The sequence below is a fragment of the Salvelinus alpinus genome, chromosome 28 (assembly GCF_045679555.1).
Source record: "Salvelinus alpinus chromosome 28, SLU_Salpinus.1, whole genome shotgun sequence".
NCBI lineage: Eukaryota > Metazoa > Chordata > Actinopteri > Salmoniformes > Salmonidae > Salvelinus > Salvelinus alpinus.
The window spans coordinates 30,014,548-30,035,032 of record NC_092113.1 but is presented as its reverse complement, the minus strand read 5'-3'; the positions used below and the strand labels follow the sequence as shown (position 1 = coordinate 30,035,032).

The 20,485-nt window shown below is 44.8% G+C and overlaps 1 protein-coding gene across 1 annotated transcript in view; it reads right to left on the bottom strand.

Annotated features, from left to right (window-relative positions):
* LOC139557655 (kelch-like protein 21) overlaps positions 1-20,485 on the bottom strand; it is a 24,554-nt gene extending 4,069 nt beyond the window's left edge. Inside the window, exons 1-4 of the mRNA XM_071372733.1 lie at positions 20,347-20,485; positions 4,191-5,301; positions 2,549-2,960; positions 14-86 (exon numbers count right to left, since the gene is read on the bottom strand). Coding sequence (XP_071228834.1) covers positions 14-86; positions 2,549-2,960; positions 4,191-5,250 — 1,545 coding nt within the window. The 5' untranslated portion in view covers positions 5,251-5,301; positions 20,347-20,485. The remainder of the gene's footprint in view (positions 1-13; positions 87-2,548; positions 2,961-4,190; positions 5,302-20,346) is intronic.

Below are 20,485 nucleotides of genomic sequence, written 5' to 3'. Positions count from 1 at the left end.
GTGTGTTACATACCTGTGTCATGGGGCTGATCTTGTCCCATTCATTCTTCTGAGGGTTATAGATGTCGACCTCTGCCGAGTCATCCCTAGAAAGCAAGAATCCAGAGTGAGAAATGTCACGCCTAGCCTGTGGCTGTTTGTAGAGCATGGCGCTTGCAATGCCAGGGTCGTGGAATCGATTCACACGGGACAATTATGAAACAAACTGAGACAGCCTATATGGAGGAGGTCAGAGACCTGGCAGTGTGACAAAGGAGCTGATCGTGGACTATAGGAAAAGGAGGGCCGAACAGGCCCCCATTATCATCGACGGGGCTGTAGTAGAGTGTGTCGAGGGTTTCAAGTTCTTCGTGTCTACATCACCAACAAACTATCATGGTTCAAACACACCAAGACAGTTGTGAAGAAAGCACAACAAAACCTTTTCCCACTCAGACTGAAAAGATTTGGCATGGGTCCCCAGATCCGCAAAGTTATACTGCTGCACCATCGAGAGCATCCTGACTGGTTGCATCACTGCCTGGTATGGCAACTGCTCTGCATCCGACCATAAGGCGCTACAGAGGGTAGTGCATACGGCCCAATACATCACTGGGCTCAAGCTTCCTGCCATCCAGGACCTATATACTAGATGGTGTCAGAGGAAGGCCCAAAAAATTGTCAGACTCCAGTCACCCAAGTCAGACTATTCTCTCTCCTACTGCACGGCAAGTGGTACTGGAGCGCCAAGTCCAGGTCCAAAAGGCTCCTTAACAGCTTCTACCCCCAAGCTATAAGACTGCTTAACAAGTATTCAAATGACCACCCGGACTAATTACATTGACACCCCCACCCTCCCTTGTTTTTACACTGCTGCTACTCGCTGTTTATTATCTATGCATAGTTACTTTACCCCAACTTACATGTACAAACTACCTCGACTAACCTGTATCCCCGCACATTCTCGGTAACCCCTCTATATAGCCCCGTTATTGTTATGTCATTTTATTGTTACTTTTTTACTTTATTGAGTAAATATTTTCTTAACTCTTTCTTGAACTGGACTGTTGGTTATGGGCTTGTAAGTAAGCATTTCACGGTAAGGTTGTATTCGGCACATGTGACAAATAAAATTTGATTTGATGCATTCAATCAGTGTTGTAGTACTCGAGACCAGTCTCGAGATCACATATTAATTGTCTTGGTCTTGATACATTTGTACTCGGTCTCGGACAATGAGGACTCGTCATTTCTTCCTGAGACCAGCCAAGACCAGTGGAGGAAAAAACGAATTATCAGCCCCTGTTCAGTCAGCACATGAGTCTCCTTTGCCAGGCCAGATATCCACACTCCTTTCATGACACATTTTTATATCTTATAGACTATTAAAACCTGGGCTTTCTACTTTACTCATAACATTACTGTCCTTTACTTTTGTTGAAACATATCCTAAAACCTTGTCACGCTCTTTGGAATTTCTTTGCTCCCCTAGAAGAGGAGATGGGGAAATTATTTGAGAGTTGTGCACTCGCCTAGGGTAGGCCGGGGGAAATTGTAACATTTAGAATTTGTATCTGTTATTTAGAGACCATGGTTAGTGATGATTTGTCGTGGCTCTCTATTTGCCCTTATAATCACATTTTTTCCATTCTGAATGGCTAAAGAATCCATATGTTCTTCTGAAATATTGACACAGAAATACTGTACATTTTGAGCTCTTATTACTGTGGTCTTAAATTGGAATCGCATTGTTCTGGTCCCGGTCTTGACTGTGTTTCGCCCCCGTCCCGGTCCTGACTGTGTCTCGCCCCCGTCCCGGTCTTGACTGTGTCTCGCCCCCGTCCCGGTCTTGACTGTGTCTCGCCCCCGTCCCGGTCTTGACTGTGTCTCGCCCCCGTCCCGGTCCTGACTGTGTCTCGCCCCCGTCCCGGTCTTGACTGTGTCTCGCCCCCGTCCCGGTCTTGACTGTGTCTCGCCCCCGTCCCGGTCTTGACTGTGTCTCGCCCCCGTCCCGGTCTTGACTCTGTCTCGCCCCCGTCCCGGTCTAGACTGTGTCTCGCCCCCGTCCCGGTCTTGACTGTGTCTCGCCCCCGTCCCGGTCTTGACTGTGTCTCGCCCCCGTCCCGGTCTTGACTGTGTCTCGCCCCCGTCCCGGTCTTGACTGTGTCTCGCCCCCGTCCCGGTCTTGACTGTGTCTCGCCCCCGTCCCGGTCTTGACCCTGTCTTGTTTTGGTCTTGACTAGGACTCTATTTGCCCCGGTCTTGGTCTTGATTCGGTCTCGCTATGTGGTCTCGAACACAACATTGCACTCAATACTGTAAGTCGCTCTGGATAAGAGTGTATGCTAAATGACTAAATGTAAAACCATATACCATTCATCCTCGCTTTCTGTTTAACAGCTACAGCTGTCCTTAACATTAGGACAGAAATATTGACCTCTATGTACTTCCACATTATTTAGCAAGTTTCTATCTCATCCAACCTTTTATAAAGTTGATCCCATTTAGATTTAAAATAATTTTCAAATACTTTTTCACTGTCCCACATTCCTGTCCATATTCTCCTCACCTGACAAAGTAGATGAGCCCATTGAGAGTGACCGTCTTGGGAGCGAAAGACCACGGTGGCAGCTCGCCACAGTTGACCAGGGTCCAGCGGTTGGTGTCCACATCGTAACACTGTATGGCCATGTTGTCCTCCCCTGTTGTGGTCATGGAGCCGATGGCGTAGAGACGCCCCTTACAGGTGGTGGTGGAGCAGTTGTCCATGGAGTGCAGCATGGGGGGCAGGGCCTCCCAGCAGTCCAGCGCGTGGTCGTAGCGCTCCGTGCTGTCTGGCGCCACCACATACAGCTGACCTCTGAGGACACAGGAACTGTGGTACTCCCGGGCTTTGAGCATTGGCGACACCTCGGTCCACTCGTTAACGCTGGAGTTGTAGCGCCACACGCCGTCATAGAGACGCGAACCGTCAGATCCTCCTAGGGTGCAAAGGACAGGAGAGAGGTGTGTTTGAGATGGAAGAGATCCACAAAAGACATGCTGTTCTTCACATGTGGTCAGGTTACAGCTAAGTGGTGCTAATTGAAAAACCATGCATCACCCTTGGGTGTTCTAGCACAGAGGAAATCACCAATAGGTCAGACATGAGATCTGGGTATAAGCTTTATTTGGAAGAATACACATTTTATATGCTGAATAACTTGGCAACTGAATAATATATCTTCATTTCAATACTTCTTTCAGTTTCCTCAACATGTGTTGTACTCATTCTATGTCTGTTTAGCAACTGTAGCTTCACCTTGTAGGTTTAATGACAGTAAGGACATTGAATCAACCTGTCACCTTTCATAACACTAGCCCATCTCCCAACCATGTGCTCTGTGATGCAGCCACCTGCTGTAAGGTATGAGAGCACTGCTAATGATTTATGACCCCCATCACTGTCCTGACAGAATTACAGGCAGAGTGTGAGGGCCTGAGATGTTTTCTCAATGGAAACACTCTTCCTGATCCTGAAAGGCATTCGCTGATGATGATGGCCTCTTTGAGAGACCTAGTTTCAAGTACTATTTAAAAGAGGTGATTGATTGAGCTAGCCTGGCTTAATTAATGAACCAATAGGATCGCCCTAAAACGGTCAAAACTGACCATCTCCAGGCGGGTTCAAATACACACTCAAAGTATATAAAATATTTCAAATAGTATTTGAACCCAGGTCTGTGTCTCAGTGAGCCCACCAACCACTGCTGCAGTCTTGGCAGGACAGCATGATCCTCCCACCTAGTTAGCTCACCTCAACGCTCCTCCCTCTCATATAGCCAGAGTGGCTGGCTGTGGTTTATTTAAACTCTTACTGCCTGCCTGCTATTTCATAAGATTCACTGACTGGAAGGCTGCAGAGCATTCTGCTAACAGTGACTAAGACATCACACAGCAACTGTAACCATTTATGTAAACTGCTGTCCGTTGTATATAAACACATCACACTGATGTAGATTGTGTTTTAAACATATAGACTAACCTACAGTATAAAGAAAGATTATATGCTGATGGAGCCAGTGAAATTCAATACATTTTATACCTTTTCACATTTATAAACTACCAATTACCCTTCATTAATCCAATATAAAATATACCTTGATAGTTATGTGTTACCAAACAACATAAATAGTGTGTTCAAGAGTGTATAACGAGCATTGTCAACCTACCTGTGACATACATATCATTGCCCAGGGCGGCCATACTGTAGCCCCCTCCCAGGTGATCGGGGAACTCGGCCAGGTAGCGCCACTGTCCAGTCTGAGGGTTATAACAGTCCACAGTGACCAGCTCGTCACAGTCCTGGTCACAGCCTCCCACCACTACCAGGATCTCAGCCAGTCCGGTTGAGGGCCGTGGCCGCATGCGTTGGCAGGGTCTGTCGTGGCGGTCGTACTCACACGACTGGAAGCTCCGGGCCTCGCTCACCATCCTCAGGCAGGAGGGGGAGAGGTAAACCAGGGGGTCGCTTTCCACGTGGGCGAGTAGATAGAACCGACGTACAAAGGGTAGTCTGACCTGCTCCAGCAGCGTGGGCCAGTAGTGGAGCCGCCTCTGTAAGTCTGCTTTGACCCAGCGCACCGCGATCTGATACACCGTTTCCTCCTTGTCCACACACAGCGCATCGTCCGACACGAATTCCAGCAGCCGTTTCCAGGGCAACCGCTCAAAGTCCTTGCCTTTGGCTAGGTCCACAATGTTCTTGAGGACGAAGCGGCGGGCGCTGACGGCCAAGTCACGGCAGGCGTAGGCCTCTGCAAAGTCCTGGATCTCCAGGCAGTTGGAGACGTCTAATCTCTGCTCCAAGAAGGCACAGCAGGCCTCTTTAACGGAGGGGAACTGGAACAGGTCGGCCGTCTTCAGCAGGAGGTCTACATTATCCTGGGTGACTGTGACTCGGCCTGTATAACAGAAGTCCACCAGCAGGCCCAGTAGTTCAGCAGACACCTCGTGAAGGACCACACGGTCCATGGCGCTCTCTCTCAGTGTCCCGGCGAACATGGCCCTGAAGTAGGTGCTGGCTGCGGCCAACACAGTCCGGTGGCAGTGGAACTCGCGGCCCTCGGCGCAGAGCGTGACGTCAAAGAACTTGCGCTCTGCGCGGAGTTCGTGAATCCCCCGGAGCAGGTTAAAGGCGTGGGCCGTGTCGAAGAAGGGCAATGTGGATGGCTGTGTCTGCATGACTGGCTTCTCAGACATCACTTCTCTCTCCATCACTCCTCCCTCCATCTCTTTTGTCTGGATCTCTCGAAGAGGTTGTACTTAGAAGACAGGGTTAATCTGAAAACAGAAACACCATTATAATTTCTGTTACAATCACGTCTAAATGGGTTCAGGTTCACAGATTCACAAACACTGTACCACACAATCTAAATATGAAGCCTACAAACCAAAATAACAACAACTAAATGAGCAACACTGTGTAGGTATTCAACAGAGTTAGCATAAGAATTAGCAAGTTCAGCTACTTACAGAAACCTCTGGTATTTTCAATACAAATAACAACCAGCTGAATTACAGTAAAGCCAATGGTGAGGATCCCCTAACTGAAGAGCCCTACTGGGCGTAATAGGCGGTAAAACAACACAATAAACAAACAGTAGCCTGCCTTCTAGAAAGTAAGACTGTACATTGCACAGCTCCAGTGACTATGAGCAGCTCCCTGTCCGTGTTAAAGAAAGAGAGCTTTCCTGTGCTGTGGGTCTAAATATACTTTGACAGGCAGTGTCCATTTCCATTGGATGGAGGGGGGTGGTACACCCCACATCAAATCCCCCCTCTTCTCATATACCTGTCTGCCTACCGTACGTCCTCCTATCCGCCCCCATGAGGTAGTCGTCAAACTAGAGCCTGCCAGCCTGCCTCTGGCCTGCTCACAGTCACCCTCAGACTCAAACACTGCACTCATAATACCCACAAATCAGCTTCCTAAAAACAACTGACAAACTAAATCAACCATCTGTTTTAATCAGGCCACACACAGGAAATACCTCTACTTGACGAAGAGAAAGTCTTAGTTATTTGACAACTGGTTTAACACTATAAATCACTGCGTCATGTCACAATATAATGAGAGCTCCCTGGTTTCTCACTGAAAAGTTATTACCAGCTGCTGTAATAAGGCCATACACAGAGAATTACCCCATCTTGACGAGCAGAGAGTCTCACAGTTTCTCAATGTTACAATGTGTTAGGATTTAAAAACTGTCAGCGTGTGTCATGACTCTTGCAAGGCTAATTTAAACTCCTGGGTTTCTCACTAAAAGCCAATTATTTTCAAAGGCTGCCATAGACTTGAATTAGCTGATTTTGATCAGTGTTATTCTACAGGTTATGACATTGGGGCGCTTCAACAACAACCAGTCATCTGAAGGGCAAGTAAAAACTTTGGGATTGCTACATGCAGGGCTTGACTTTGACTGAAATAGGTGCTGGTACTCGTGTTGGGTGCCGGTACTGTTTATATTTAGGTGAAGGAGTTCCACAATATGTTTGAGCTAATATTCTATAAGAGGAACAGGAGCTTAAGCAGTAGAACATATGTGTGCTCCGGTGAGCTCCTGCCCAACAAGATTTCAGGTGGAATTACGGGATACTCATGTCTTCTTAAAATACACAGGTATGTCTTTACAGAGATACGCTTCATGAAAGGCAAGGCAGCTATCTATCTCCTGGCCTTCTACGGCAGAAAAAACAACAAGCTGACGAGCATTGAGTCTCAGCCTAGTAGACAGCTCACATTCCACACCAGGATTAAACAATGGAGTCAGCCGTTGGTCGGTCAACAGAGCCCTGTGAGCGATGAGCCAACTCCCACCAAGGACAGCGCAGGGATCGGGATCGGCTAGATTCAGCCGCGGGACGTTTTTTACATTTATTTTTTGCTTTTGAGCGGATGGTCAGGGCTCCAGAACATACACTGACCAAAAATATAAACGCAACATGCAACAATTTCAAAGATTTTACCTAGTTACAGTTCATATAAGGAAATCAGTCAATTGAAATAAATTGATTAGGCCCAAATCTATGTATTTCACATCAGCGGGAGTGCAGATATGCTTCTGTTTGTCACAGATACCTTTAAAAAAAAAGAGGGTAGGGGCGTGAATCAGAAAACCGGTCAGTATTTACTGTGACCACCATTTGCCTCATGCAGAATGGCACATCTCCTTTCCATAGAGTTGATCAAGCTATTGATTGTGGCCTGTGGAACGATGTCCCACTCCTCTTCAATGGCTGTGTGAAGTTGCTGGATATTGGCGGGAACTGGAACACGCCATCGTACACGTTGATCCAGACAGAGCATCCCAAACAGAGGCTAAGCTACAGGACTGTTTTGCTAGCACAGACTGGAATATGTTCCGGGATTCCTCCGATGGCATTGAGGAGTACACCACATCAGTCATTGGCTTCATCAATAAGTGCATTGATGACGTTGTCCCCACAGTGACCGTACGTACATACCCATTCCAGAAGCCATGGATTACAGTCAACATCCGCACTGAGCTAAAGGCTAGAGCTGCCGCTTTCAAGGAGCAGGACTCTAACCCGGAAGCTTATAAGAAATCCCGCTATGCCCTCCGACGAACCATCAAACAGGCAAAGTGTCAATACAGGACTAAGATTGAATCGTACTACACCGGCTATGACGCTCGTCGGATGTGGCAGGGATTGCAAACCATAACAGACTACAAAGGGAAGCACAGCCGAGAGCTGCCCAGTGACACGAGCCTACCAAACGAGCTAAACTACTTCTATGCTCGCGCATCAGCTGTTCCGGAAGACTGTGTGATCACGCTCTCCGCAGCCAATGTGAGTAAGACCTTTAAACAGGTCAACATTCACAAGGCCACAGGGCCAGACAGATTACCAGGACGTGTACTGCGAGCATGCGCTGACGAACTGGCAAGTTTCTTCACTGACATTTTCAACCTCTCCCTGTCCGAGTCTGTAATAGTCCCTGTGCCCAAGAACACTAAGGTAACATGCCTAAATGACTACCGACTTGTAGAACTCACGTCTGTAGCCATGACGTGCTTTGAAAGGCTGGTCATGGCTCACATCAACGCCATTATCCCAGAAACCCTAGACCCACTCCAATTTGCATACCACCCTAACAGATCCACAGATGATGCAATCTCTATTGCACTCCACACTGCCCTTTCCCACCTGGACAAAAGGAACACCTATGTGAGAATGCTATTCATTGACTACAGCTCAGCGTTCAACACCATAGCTCATCAATAAGCTAAGGACCCTGGGACTAAACACCTCCCTCTGCAACTGGATCCTGGACTTCCTAACGGGCCACCCCTAGGTGGTAAGGGTAGGTAAAAACACATCCGCCACGCTGATCCTCAACACAGGGGCCCCTCAGGGGTGCGTGCTCAGTCCCCTCCTGTACTCCCTGTTCACTCATGATTGCACGGCCAGGCTCGACTCCAACACCATCATTAAGTTTGCCGATGACACAACAGTGGTAGGCCTGATCAACGACGAGACAGCCTATAGGGAGGAGATCAGAGACCGACGGCGGATGAATGAGATGGGCCTCAGGATCTCATCACAGTATTTCTGTGCATTCAAATTTCCATCAATAAAATGCAATTGTGTTCGTTGTCCGTATCTTATGCCTGCCCTACCATGGGGCACTTTGTTCAAAACATTGACATCACAACGTTAAAACTGAGATTCATCCGTGAAGAGCACACTTCTCCAGTGTGCAGTGGCAATCAAAGGTGAGCATTTGCCCACTGAAGTTGGTTACAACACCAGCCAAACTGAGCAATTGGAAGAGAAGGGTCTTGGTCAGGGAGGTGACCAAGAACCCGATGGTCACTCTGACCCGAGCTCCAGTTCCTCTGTGGCGATGCAAACAGTCAGGATGCTCTCAATGGTGCAGCTGTAGAACCTTCCAGAAGGACAACCATCTCTGCAGCACTCCACCAATCAGGCCTTTATGGTAGAGTGGCCAGACGGAAGCTACTCTTCGATAAAAGGCACATGTCAGCCCACTTGGAGTTTGCCAAAAGGCACCTAAAGGACTCTCAGACCATGAGAAACAACATTCTCTGGTCTGATGAAACCAAGATTGAACTCTTTGGCCTGAATGCCAAGTGTCACGTCTGGAGCAAACCTGGCACCATCCCTACGATAAAGCATGGTGGTGGCGGCATCATACTGTGGGGATGTTTTTCAGCAGCAGAACCTGGGAGACTAGGCGGGGTCAAGGAAAAGATGAACGGAGCAAAGTACAGAGAGATCTATGATGAAAACCTCCAGAGCGCTCAGGACCTCAAACTAGGGTGAAGGTTCACCTTCTAACAGGACAACGACCCTAAGCACACAGCCAAGACAACACAGCAGTGGCTTCGGAACAAGTCTCTGAATGTCCTTGAGTGGCCCAGCCAGAGCCCGGACTTGAGCCCGATCGAACATCTCTGGAGAGACCAGAAAATAGCTGTGCAGCAACGCTCCCCATCCAACCTGACAGAGCATGTGAAGATCTGCAGAGAAAAATGTGAGAAACTCCCCAAATACAGGTGGGCCAAGCTTTTATTTAAATGTTTTATTTATTTAACCTTTACCTAGGCAAGTCAGTTAAGATCAAATTCTTATTTGCAATGACGGCCTACCAAAAGGCAAAAGGTCTCCTGCGGGGACAGGGGGTTAAAAATACTAAATGTATAAAATATAAATATAGCACAAACACATCACGCAACAGAGACAACACAACACTACATAAAGAGAGAACTTGTAACAATCTGGGTGTAGTGGGTGTGAAGTCAGGCGCAGGAAGCAGAGAGTTCAGTGGTAGTGCAAATTTAATGCACAAAACGGTGAACAAAAGCCACCCCACAAAACACAGGGCGCACACAAAACAAAATGCCCCAAAACCGGGGACTGCAACAGTCCAGCAAAACCCACAAAACACGTATACCTCAAACGTGCACCCTAATTACACAAACAATCCCGCACAAATAGCAGGCGGGCCTGCTGGGTAATATAGCCCGACTAATCAACCAAACACAAAACAGGTGAAACCAATAAACAGAAAAGGGGAAAAAAGGATCAGTGGCAGCTAGTAGGCCGGTGACGACGACCGCCGAGCGCCACCCGAACAGGAAGGGGAGCCACCTTCATTAGGAATCGTGACAGACCTAAGACAACAACATAGCAAGGCAGCAACACATGACAACACAGCATGGTAGCAACACAACATTACAACTGAATAGCTCCCGCGATATGCAACTTTTCAGGGAAGTCAGGAACTAATACACTCAGTCAGTTAGGAAAGCTAAGGCTAGCTTTTTCAAACAGAAATTTGCTTCCTGTAGCACTAATTCCCAAAAACTTAGGGACACTGTAAAGTCCATGGAGAATAAGAGCACCTCATCCCAGCTGCCCACTGCACTGAGGATAGGAAACACTGTCACCACTGATAAATCTACAATAATCGATCATTTCAAAAATAATTTTTCCACGGCTGGCCATGCTTTCCACCTGGCTACCCCTACCCTGGCCAACATCTCAGCACCCCCTGCAGCAACTTGCCCCCCCGCGCTTCTCCTTCACCCAAATCCAGACAGCTGATGTTCTGAAAGAACTGCAAAATCTGGATCGCTACAAATCAGCTGGGCTAGACAATCTGGACCCTCTCTTTCTAAAATGATCCGCCAAAATTGTTACAACCCCTATTACTAGCCTATTCAACCTCTCTTTCGTATCGTCTGAGATCCCCAAAGATTGGAACGCTGCCGCGGTCATCCCCCTCTTCAAAGGGGGAGACACTCTAGACCCAAACTATTATAGACCTATATTCATCCTGACCTGCCTTTCTAAAATCTTTGAAAGCCAAGTTAATAAACAGATCACTGACCATTTCGAATCCCACCTTACCTTCTCCACTATGCAATCTTTTTTCCGAGCTGGTCATGGGTGCACCTCAGCCACGCTCAAGGTCCTAAACGATATCATAACAGCCATCGATAAAATACTTTCTTTCGACTCTGTCAATCATCGCATTCTTATCGGCAGACTCAATAGCCTTGGCTTCTCTAATGACTGCCTCGCCTGGTTCACCAACTACTTCTCAGATAGAGTTCAGTGTGTCAAATCGGAGGGCCTGTTGTCCGGATCTCTGGCAGTCTCTATGGGGGTGCCACAGGGTGCAATTCTCAGGCCGACTCTTTTCTCTGTATATATCAATAATGTCGCTCTTGCTGCTGGTGATTCTCTGATCCACCTCTACGCAGATGACATCATTCTGTATACTTCTGGCCCTTCTTTGGACACTGTGCTAACAAACCTCCAAACAAGCCTCAACGCCATACAACACTCCTTCCGTGGCCTCCAACTGCTTTTAAATGCTAGTAAAACTAAGTGCATGCTCTTCAACCAATTGCTGCCCGCACCCTCCCGCCCGACAAGCATCACTACTCTGGACGGTTCTGGACAACTACAAATACTTAGGTGTCTGGTTAGACTGTAAACTCTCCTTCCAGACTCACACTAAGCATCTCCAATCCAAAATTAAATCTAGAATCGGCTTCCTATTTCGCAACAAAGCCTCCTTCACTCATGCCGCCAAACATACCCTCGTAAAACTGACTATCCTACCGATCCTTGACTTCGGCGATGTCATTTACAAAATAGCCTCCAACACTCTACTCAGCAAACTGGTTGTAGTCTATCACAGTGCCATCCGTTTTATCACCAAAGCCCCATATACTACCCACCACTGCGACCTGTATGCTCTCGTTGGCTATATATCCGTCACCAAACCCACTGGCTCCAGGTCAACTATAAGTCTTTGCTTGGTAAAGACCCGCCTTAACTCAGCTCACTGGTCACCATAGCAACACCCACCCGTAGTACGCACTCCAGCAGGTATATTGCACTGGTCATCCCCAAAGCCAACACTTCCTTTAGCCGCCTTTTCTTCCAGTTCTCTGCTGCCAATGACTGGAACGAAATGCAAAAATCACTGAAGCTGGAGTCTTATATCTCCCTCCCTAACTTTAAGCATCAGCTGTCAGAGCAGCTTACCGATCATTGTACCTATACACAGCCAATCTGTAAATAGCACACCCAACTACCTCATCCCGATATTATTACTTACCCTCTTGCTCTTTTGCAACCCAGTATCTCTACTTCCACATTCATCATCTGCACATCTATCACTCCAGTATTAATGCTAAATTGTCATTATTTTCGCTTCTAGGGCCTATTTATTACCTACCTCCCTACTCTTCTACATTTGCACACACTGTACATAGATTTTTCTATTTTTCTTTTGTGTTATTGACTGTACATTTGTTTATGTGTAACTCTGTTGTTGTTTTTGTCGCACTGCTTTGCTTTATCTTGGCCAGGTCGCAATTGTAAATGAGAACCTGTTCTCAACTGGCCTACCTGGTTAAATAAAGGTGAAATAAAAATTAAAACAACAACATGGTAGCAACACAACAAGGTAGCAACACAAAACATGGTACAAACATTATTGTGCACAGACAACAGCACAAAAAGCACAAAAGACAACATCACACAAAGCAACCACAACAGTCAGTAAGAGTGTCCATGATTGAGTCTTTGAATGAAGAGATTGAAGAGAAAAAAAATCCAGTTTGAGTGTGTGTTGCAGCTCGTTCCAGTCGCTAGCTGCAGCGAACTGAAAAGAGGAGCGACCCAGGGATGTATGTGCTTTGGGGACTTTTAACAGAATGTGACTGGCAGAACGGGTGTTGTATGTGGAGGATGAGGGCTGCAGTAGATATCTCAGATAGGGGGGAGTGAAGCCTAAGAGGGTTTTATAAATAAGCATCAACCAGTGGGTCTTGCGACGGGTATACAGAGATGACCAGTTTACAGAGGAGTATAGAGTGCAGTGATGTGACCTATAAGGAGCATTGGTGGAAGATCTGATAGCCGCTCGAGAGTACCCTTACCTGCCAATCTATAAATTACGTCTCCGTAATCTAGCATGGGTAGGATGGTCATCTGAATCAGGGTTAGTTTGGCAGCTGGGGTAAAAGAGGAGTGATTACGATAGAGGAAACCAAGTCTAGATTTAAATTTAGCCTGCAGCTTTGATATGTGTTGAGAGAAGAACAGTGTACCGTCTAGCCATACTCCCAAGTACTTGTATAAGGTGACTACCTCAAGCTCTAAACCCTCAGAGGTAGTAATCACACCTGTGGGGAGATGGGCATTCTTCTTACCAAACCCCATGACCTTTGTTTTGGAGATGTTCAGAACAAGGTTAAGGGTAGAGAAAGCTTGTTGGACACTAAGAAAGCTTTGTTGAAGAGCATTTAACACCAAATCCGGGGAGGGGCCAGCTGAGTATAAGACTATCATCTGCATATAAATGGATGAGAGAGCTTCCTACTGCCTGAGCTATGTTGTTGATGTAAATTGAGAAGAGCTTGGGGCCTAGGATCGAGCCTTGGGGTACTCCTTTGGTGGCAATTCTTGAGCTGGAGTAACTCTGCAAGATCATGGTCGAACCAGGGGCTGAACCTGTTTTTTATTTCTCATTTCTTTATGGGGGCGTGTTTGTTAACAATACCACTGAAGATATAAAAAAAGAAGGTCCAAGCGTCTTCGACAGAGGGGATCAAGCTGATTCTATTCCATTTTACAGAGACCAGTTCATGAAGGAAGGCTTGCTCAAAGTTTTTTTTAGCAAGCGTTAATGACAGATCAGGACAGGTTGTTTCACTGAGCAGCCATTACGAACACAGGCTGTAAAACAATGATCACTAAGGTCATTACAGAAAACACCAGACTGATACCTATCAGGATTATTTGTGAGGATAACATTGAGGAGAGTAGCCTTTTCTGGGTGTTTGGAGTCATACCTTGTGGGATTGGTAATAATCTGAGAAACATTTAGGGAGTCCCATTGCTTTAGGACTTGTCAGGTGGTTTAAGCATGTCCCAGTTTAGGTCACCTAGCAGGACAAATTCAGACTTAGTGTAAGGGGCCAGGAGAGAGCGTAGGGCAGGTAGGGGTCATACCCAAGAAGATTAGAGGCTGTAATCGCTTCCTAAGGTGCTTCAACAAAGTACTGAGTAAAAGGTCTGAATACTTATGTAAATGTGATATTTGCAGTTCTTTTTTAATTATACATTTCCAAACATTTCTAAAAAACGTTTTTTTGCTTTGTCATTATGGGGTATTGTGTGTAGATTGATGAAACAATTTAATCAATTTTAGAATAAGGCAGAATGTGGAAATAGTCAAGGGGTCTGAATACTTTCCAAATGCACTGTAACTTGGGGGGCCAAATAAACCACCTGCGGGGCAAATTTGGCCGCAGGCCGCCAGTTGGGAAACCCTGCCCTAAAGGTTACTCTACAGAAGCAGGCCTGAAACCTGCTCTGGAGTTTAACTTCAGCTGTTCTATACTCCTGGGTAAGTGATTGTCAGGTTAAAAGGGATTATTGCATTTCCTTGCAGAAAGTTCTGGTTGATCAATTGTACATACGTTTATGAGGTCAATGTGTTAATTCATATGGTACAGTATTATTATACAAACTAACTACTGTAGTGCCTTTCTGGTTGTAAATTAAATAGGATAATATCAATCCACACTACTAGTCCTTCTTGCCCACGTCTTGTGTGCAAGTCAGTATGATACCCTACTCTGTAACTGTAGATGAACAACAACTGTCCAAAAACGAACATATCTGTTAGAACTAGATCAGTGGGTCACAACATAAAGAGTAGGTAAGTTATTCCCAAAGACCCGAGAGGGGTATTGAGCAACTTGTAGCGGTATTAATTAGAGAAGGGTAAAGAAGATTTTGTTTGGCATGGTTAATACCTGCCTGCTCATGCCCTCTTAAAGTGGCAGCGCACGGTGAAGGCTCCGTGCAGGATTTCGCCACAAACTTATGGGTAGTGTGTTTACCATCCTAAAATAGCAGAGAGAAAGCGATTGCCTCACTCAGAGGGAGAAAGAGAGCAGAGGTGGGTGGACAAACTGGACGGTATGTCAGGACCGTGAGAGGAATACAGAGAGTAGTGTGAGCATCAGGCACCATGTGACTAGAACTTACCCACCAACAGAAAGCATATAATGTATATTAGAATGCAGACTGATGCATGCCACTACCCTCACCACATTTCATTACAGTAGTTGCCTGTGTGACTGGCCCAGGAACTAGGAACTTGACTCATGCTCTATAGTTAGGGAGTATGGCCTCCTTGGCAAAACCCCTTAAGATAGGGCTAACATGGTCAGTCATAGATCTAGATAAACAGCCAGTCATCATCTAAAAAGTTTCTGGACTATTTACAGCAGTCTTGGGTGGAAATGAGGAATGGCTGATGATGAGCTAAGCTTGGTAATAATGGTAATATATGAGTTGCTAGGTATAATTTCCTTCTAAATACACTATTTGACATAAATTAATGTAGGGTTGACAGTAGAGGAAAATGTCACCACGTGGTTTCTCAAGAAGATAAAAGAACAAGGCCTCACTTTCAGCCTGAAAGTCTTCTTTAGGTTCTTTTTATAATATGGCTGAAGCTACAGGGTGTAAATGTAAACAAAACAATGTTTAAGTCCTCAAATGATATGAAAAGCTCCCAGAGAAGAAGGCTGGATTGTTCTTCATGAACGTGTAGCCTACAGCCAAAATATTAATTATGTTATTAAGTGTGGTTTCAGAAAGTTCTCAAATCCAGCTATGGAATGTTTATTTGGAAGCTAAGCCTATTCTGTGTACATGGATGGAGAAAATCAAAACCAGACTGAACCGTTTTGCTTAGAGCAGGTCCTTCTACTAGACTATTCAGCCAAAACAACATCTGTTGACCCCTGCTGATAGGACATGGTAAACACCAACTTAGCAACACCATTTATCTAATTACGCTCGGTTCAAAACCAAAACCATGGCTCCATAAAGTGCCTAGTCACCACTCAAAATGAGCTTCCACAGACACAAAGACCCATTAAAAAGAAAGAACAGTGATTAAAAACCCAGGATGCATTCTAAAAAGCCTGATGTCTAGTTTAACGGCGATGTGCAAAACCGATGTCAAAGCTGACGTGCATACCTATATAACGTAGGTACATGACGTAATGACGCCATGTAAAATGTTGCGCTACACGTGCAACACAGCATTCCTAACCTAGCCCACAATGTCTGCTGTGTGGATCGAGCAGTCAACAAGTCGAGCAGTCATTTGAAAGAGTAAGAACATTTTTGTGAGACAATTCAAAGGTGAAATACATTAACGGCAAGATAATGGAATTCATTGCCCTTGACAATCAACCGTTCTCTGTCGTGGGTGATGTTGGCTTTCACCGACTGGTCGAGCACGGTACACATTACCAAGTGTACTATTTTTCAGATGTTGCCCTACTGGAGTTACAGAGTAACACAGTAATAGCGTCACTGCTATTAGCTTCACGACATACATACTATGGAACGCCCTTCGGGTCTTTGCATGTCAAAAAAGATACACGTCAAATAACACTATTTGATGCATCAAATAACACTATTTAACCCGTTAAATACGTTTTTAATTTCACACGTCAATTACACAGTTCTATTATAGAATGTTGTATGTTCTGAATTTGCACATGCAAGCCAAGCGCCACCACTACTATCAGTAGCACTGTCAAAGCTGTACAAAAAAGTCTGCACACAAGCAAACACCGGCCAGGAAAGATGTGTTTACAATACCGCGTTGGTAATAGAACATTATTTGTTAATCCACAATTCTGAACACAATGACCAGCATAAACTGCAGTTATTTTCATTATTCTTAGCAATGATTTAGGAATCCTTGTGAGTAGGTATTAGCTCGGTAGCCACTTGTTGTTCGCCTATTGAAATTGAACTTCAGTTCATGAAAATAAATAGCTAGCCAGCTACTTAACCCTGTTGCCCAAAGCTAACGTTATAAGCAGCCAGCTACCTTCATCAAATGAGAACTGTCTTATAATTAAGGGTTATTTTAGATAATGACACCTAGCTATATAGTTGGCTCGCTAACTATAGCTACTGAAACAGATTATGTTGTTTTGCTATGTTTTTGGGGAAGAACATTGTTTGCATCCATGAGTTAACTATAGCTTTTTTTATGACCAGCACTGTAGGTGCGCTAGACAACTTTACCAGCATCATAGCATACGCATCGATGAATCGTTGTGACATATGAAATACGAGTGATTGTGTAATCAATGTGTAATAACTACATTAAAAATGTATGAAGGCATTAAATTATTATGTGACGTGCAGTCATATTCGGGTCCTGATTGGTCAACAAGCTTATTTGACTCGTCAAATAGGGTTATTTGACACTGTATCTTTTTTGACACGCAAAGACCCAAACAGCGTTCCATAGAAATCCTGGTTGAGAATGAAACGACTGAACAAATGAACAACGAAACAGCACAGCACAGCAAGTAAGTGAAAGAAATAGGTTTTGATTATGTTTTACTGGTAATGGGGACATACGTAAATGCCAGAGGTGTGGACTCAAGTCACATGACTTGGACTCGAGTCAGACCTAAGTCACAAATATGATGACTTTCAACTCGACTTTGACTTTAACACCAATGACTCGTGACTTGACTTGGACTTGAGCCTTATGACTCGACCTGACTTGATACCCTCCCCAAGTCCAAATATTAAAAATGATACTATTAAAAAAAGTGTGCAGCACATCAACTCTTCATTTAACGGATTACAGTTTGAATCAGACAGCAGCCAATCAAATTGTGCCAGCTGAGAAAAAGTTGTGCGTGGCAGTGCAGAGGAACGTCGGCGGGTGAATTCAGATGGAGCCCTTGGAAAGATGATACCCAAAATTATTATTTTCGGATATATACGCTGTATCAACACAAAATGAATTGCAACTTGCAAAACATGCGGGAAGAAAATTATAGACGGAAGCGCAAAATTTCTAACTTTGTTCGACATTTGAAGCTGCACAAAGAACGGTATTTGAACTTGCAACCTTTCGATTGCTAGTCCAACGCTCTAACCGCTAGGCTACCCTGCGGTTAGAGCGTTGGACTAGCAATCGAAAGGTTGCAAGTTTAAATCCCCGAGCTGACAAGGTACAAATCTGTCGTTCTGCCCCTGAACAAGGCAGTTAACCCACTGTTCCTAGGCCATCATTGAAAATAAGAATTTGTTCTTAACTGACCTGCGTAGTTAAATAAAGGTCAAATAAAAAAATAAAAAAAAATAAAATGATCAAGTTCCCGCAATGAAGAGTTGATGTGCTGCACACTTTTTTAAATAGCATCATTTTTAATATTTGGACTTGGGGAGGGTATTAAGTCAAGTCACCCAAGATTGAGCTACAATTGGCTAGGCAGTTGGTACCCTAAATCCTGCCTGATGTTACTACTGTTCCTAAAACCATTGATACACGTTAGCCTACTGTAACCACACAGAGAGAAAGAGTGTGTGTGTGTTAAGGTTGGGCGATTGTGTACAAGCCTACATCGCCTGATTGCGCCCCATAGCGATCGTCGATCACTATTGGGGGGATCTTTCTCATGGCTACCCATGTATTTCCATGGAAATATAATGTTTATTTGGAAAGTAGTAAATATCTAGATATTTTTAAAAGCATTCGTGATTTGCGTAAATGTAATATACTAACTATTACTCTTGTTAAAAATATGAAATGGTATTACATTTGGCGAAGAGCACATTATGACTTGTTTAGGACTCGAAACTCAAAGTTTAGGACTTGAGACTTGACGGTCTTGACTTGAGATTTCACTCAGACTTGCCTGTCTTGACTTGGGACTTGACTTGGAACTTGAGTGCCAAGACTTGTGACTTGTAAAACAATGACTTGGTCCCACCTCTGGTAAATGCCAACAAAATAACTTTCTGGTCAGTGTGGTGTGTGTGTGTAACCTTTATTTAACTAGGCAAGTCAGTTAAGAACAAATTCCTATTTACAATGACGGTCTACCCTGGCCAAACCCGGACGACGCTGGGCCAACTGTGTGCCGCCCTATGGGACTCCCAATCACGGCCTGGTGTGATACAGCCTGGATTCAAACCAGGGACTAGTGACACCTCTTGCACTGAGATGCAGTGCCTTAGACCGCTGCATCCATGTGTGTGTGTTAACTATTTAACTGTACTATAATGCTTAAAAGGCCACTAAAATGTTAAATATTGGTTATCGGTATCGGGTTTTTTTGCAAGGAAAATATTGGATATCGGTATCGGCCAAAAATGGCATATTGGTGCATCACTATCTCTTTTGCCAACTCTTATGGTCGGCAGGTAGCCTGGTGGTTAGAGCGTTGGACTTGTAACTGAAAGATTGCAAGATTGAATCCCTGAGCTGACAAGAATCCCTTGCCCCTGAACAAGGCAGTTATCCCACTGTTCCTAGGCCGTTATTGAAAATAAGACTTTGTTCTTAACTGACTTGCCTAGTTAAATAAGGGAAGAAAAAAATATATATATATATGATTAGGCAAGACATCACAAATCTGGGACCAGGCTAATATTGCACCTGGTAGGCAAATGTCCATGACAACACAGCTGCTACAGGGCCTGCATACCAGGGGCCATGAGAACCAACTGAGTGGAGTGAGCTAAAGCTCCGGGTTCTCCATAGCTGATCCCCATGCAGGCTCGTTTAGCCATAAAAAGGCAGGCTAGTCAACCACTGGTCACATTCCATCTGGAGAGAAGAGGGACAGTTTGATCCCTGCATGTGGGGCTACTTAGATAAGAGTAACACCGTTGGAGGTGGAGGACAAAGTCTGGTATGCTGACAGATGGGCACATTGTCTTTGCTCACACCAACGTATAACTTGAATGTACTTTTCCATAACGCCGATGGATAAGAATAATGTCCATAGTTAGGGACATATATTTACAACTAACTGTATGTACCTGCAACAAACATACTGCTTTCATTTCATTGTTTACGTTCTAGTCCACCAACCCAAATCTACAGTAAAATATAGTTGTGCCCATGAGCACTGTAATTGTTTGAATTTATGATAATGATAAAAAGTCCACATAGCTAAATTATCGTAAATACCATTAATCTTTTTTTGGTCTGTCAGTACAGTAGGTCTATTCTTATTTAGATTCTGTTAATCATCAACAAGGAAAACTATTATGTATTGACGGGTGTGTCTAAGTAGAAACACGAGCAACAATATCTGGTAGAAACAAAGAGACTAACATGCAGAACTCAGTTATTATTTTATATCAGACATGCCTACTGTCCAATCACAACTGTATATATCCTTTCCACCGAAGAAAAATCTTTGCAGACATAAAACAGATCAATCATTAAGTAAATATACTTACCAAATGTAACGTATTCTAGTCAACGAACGGGTTATAGTTTTAAACGCTTAAAAGTTGTTCACATTTCGTATCTGAAAATAAACGTTGATGTTGCTTCTCTTCTCCAGTCATCTGCGTCATGATTCCGCGTCGTGTGAAG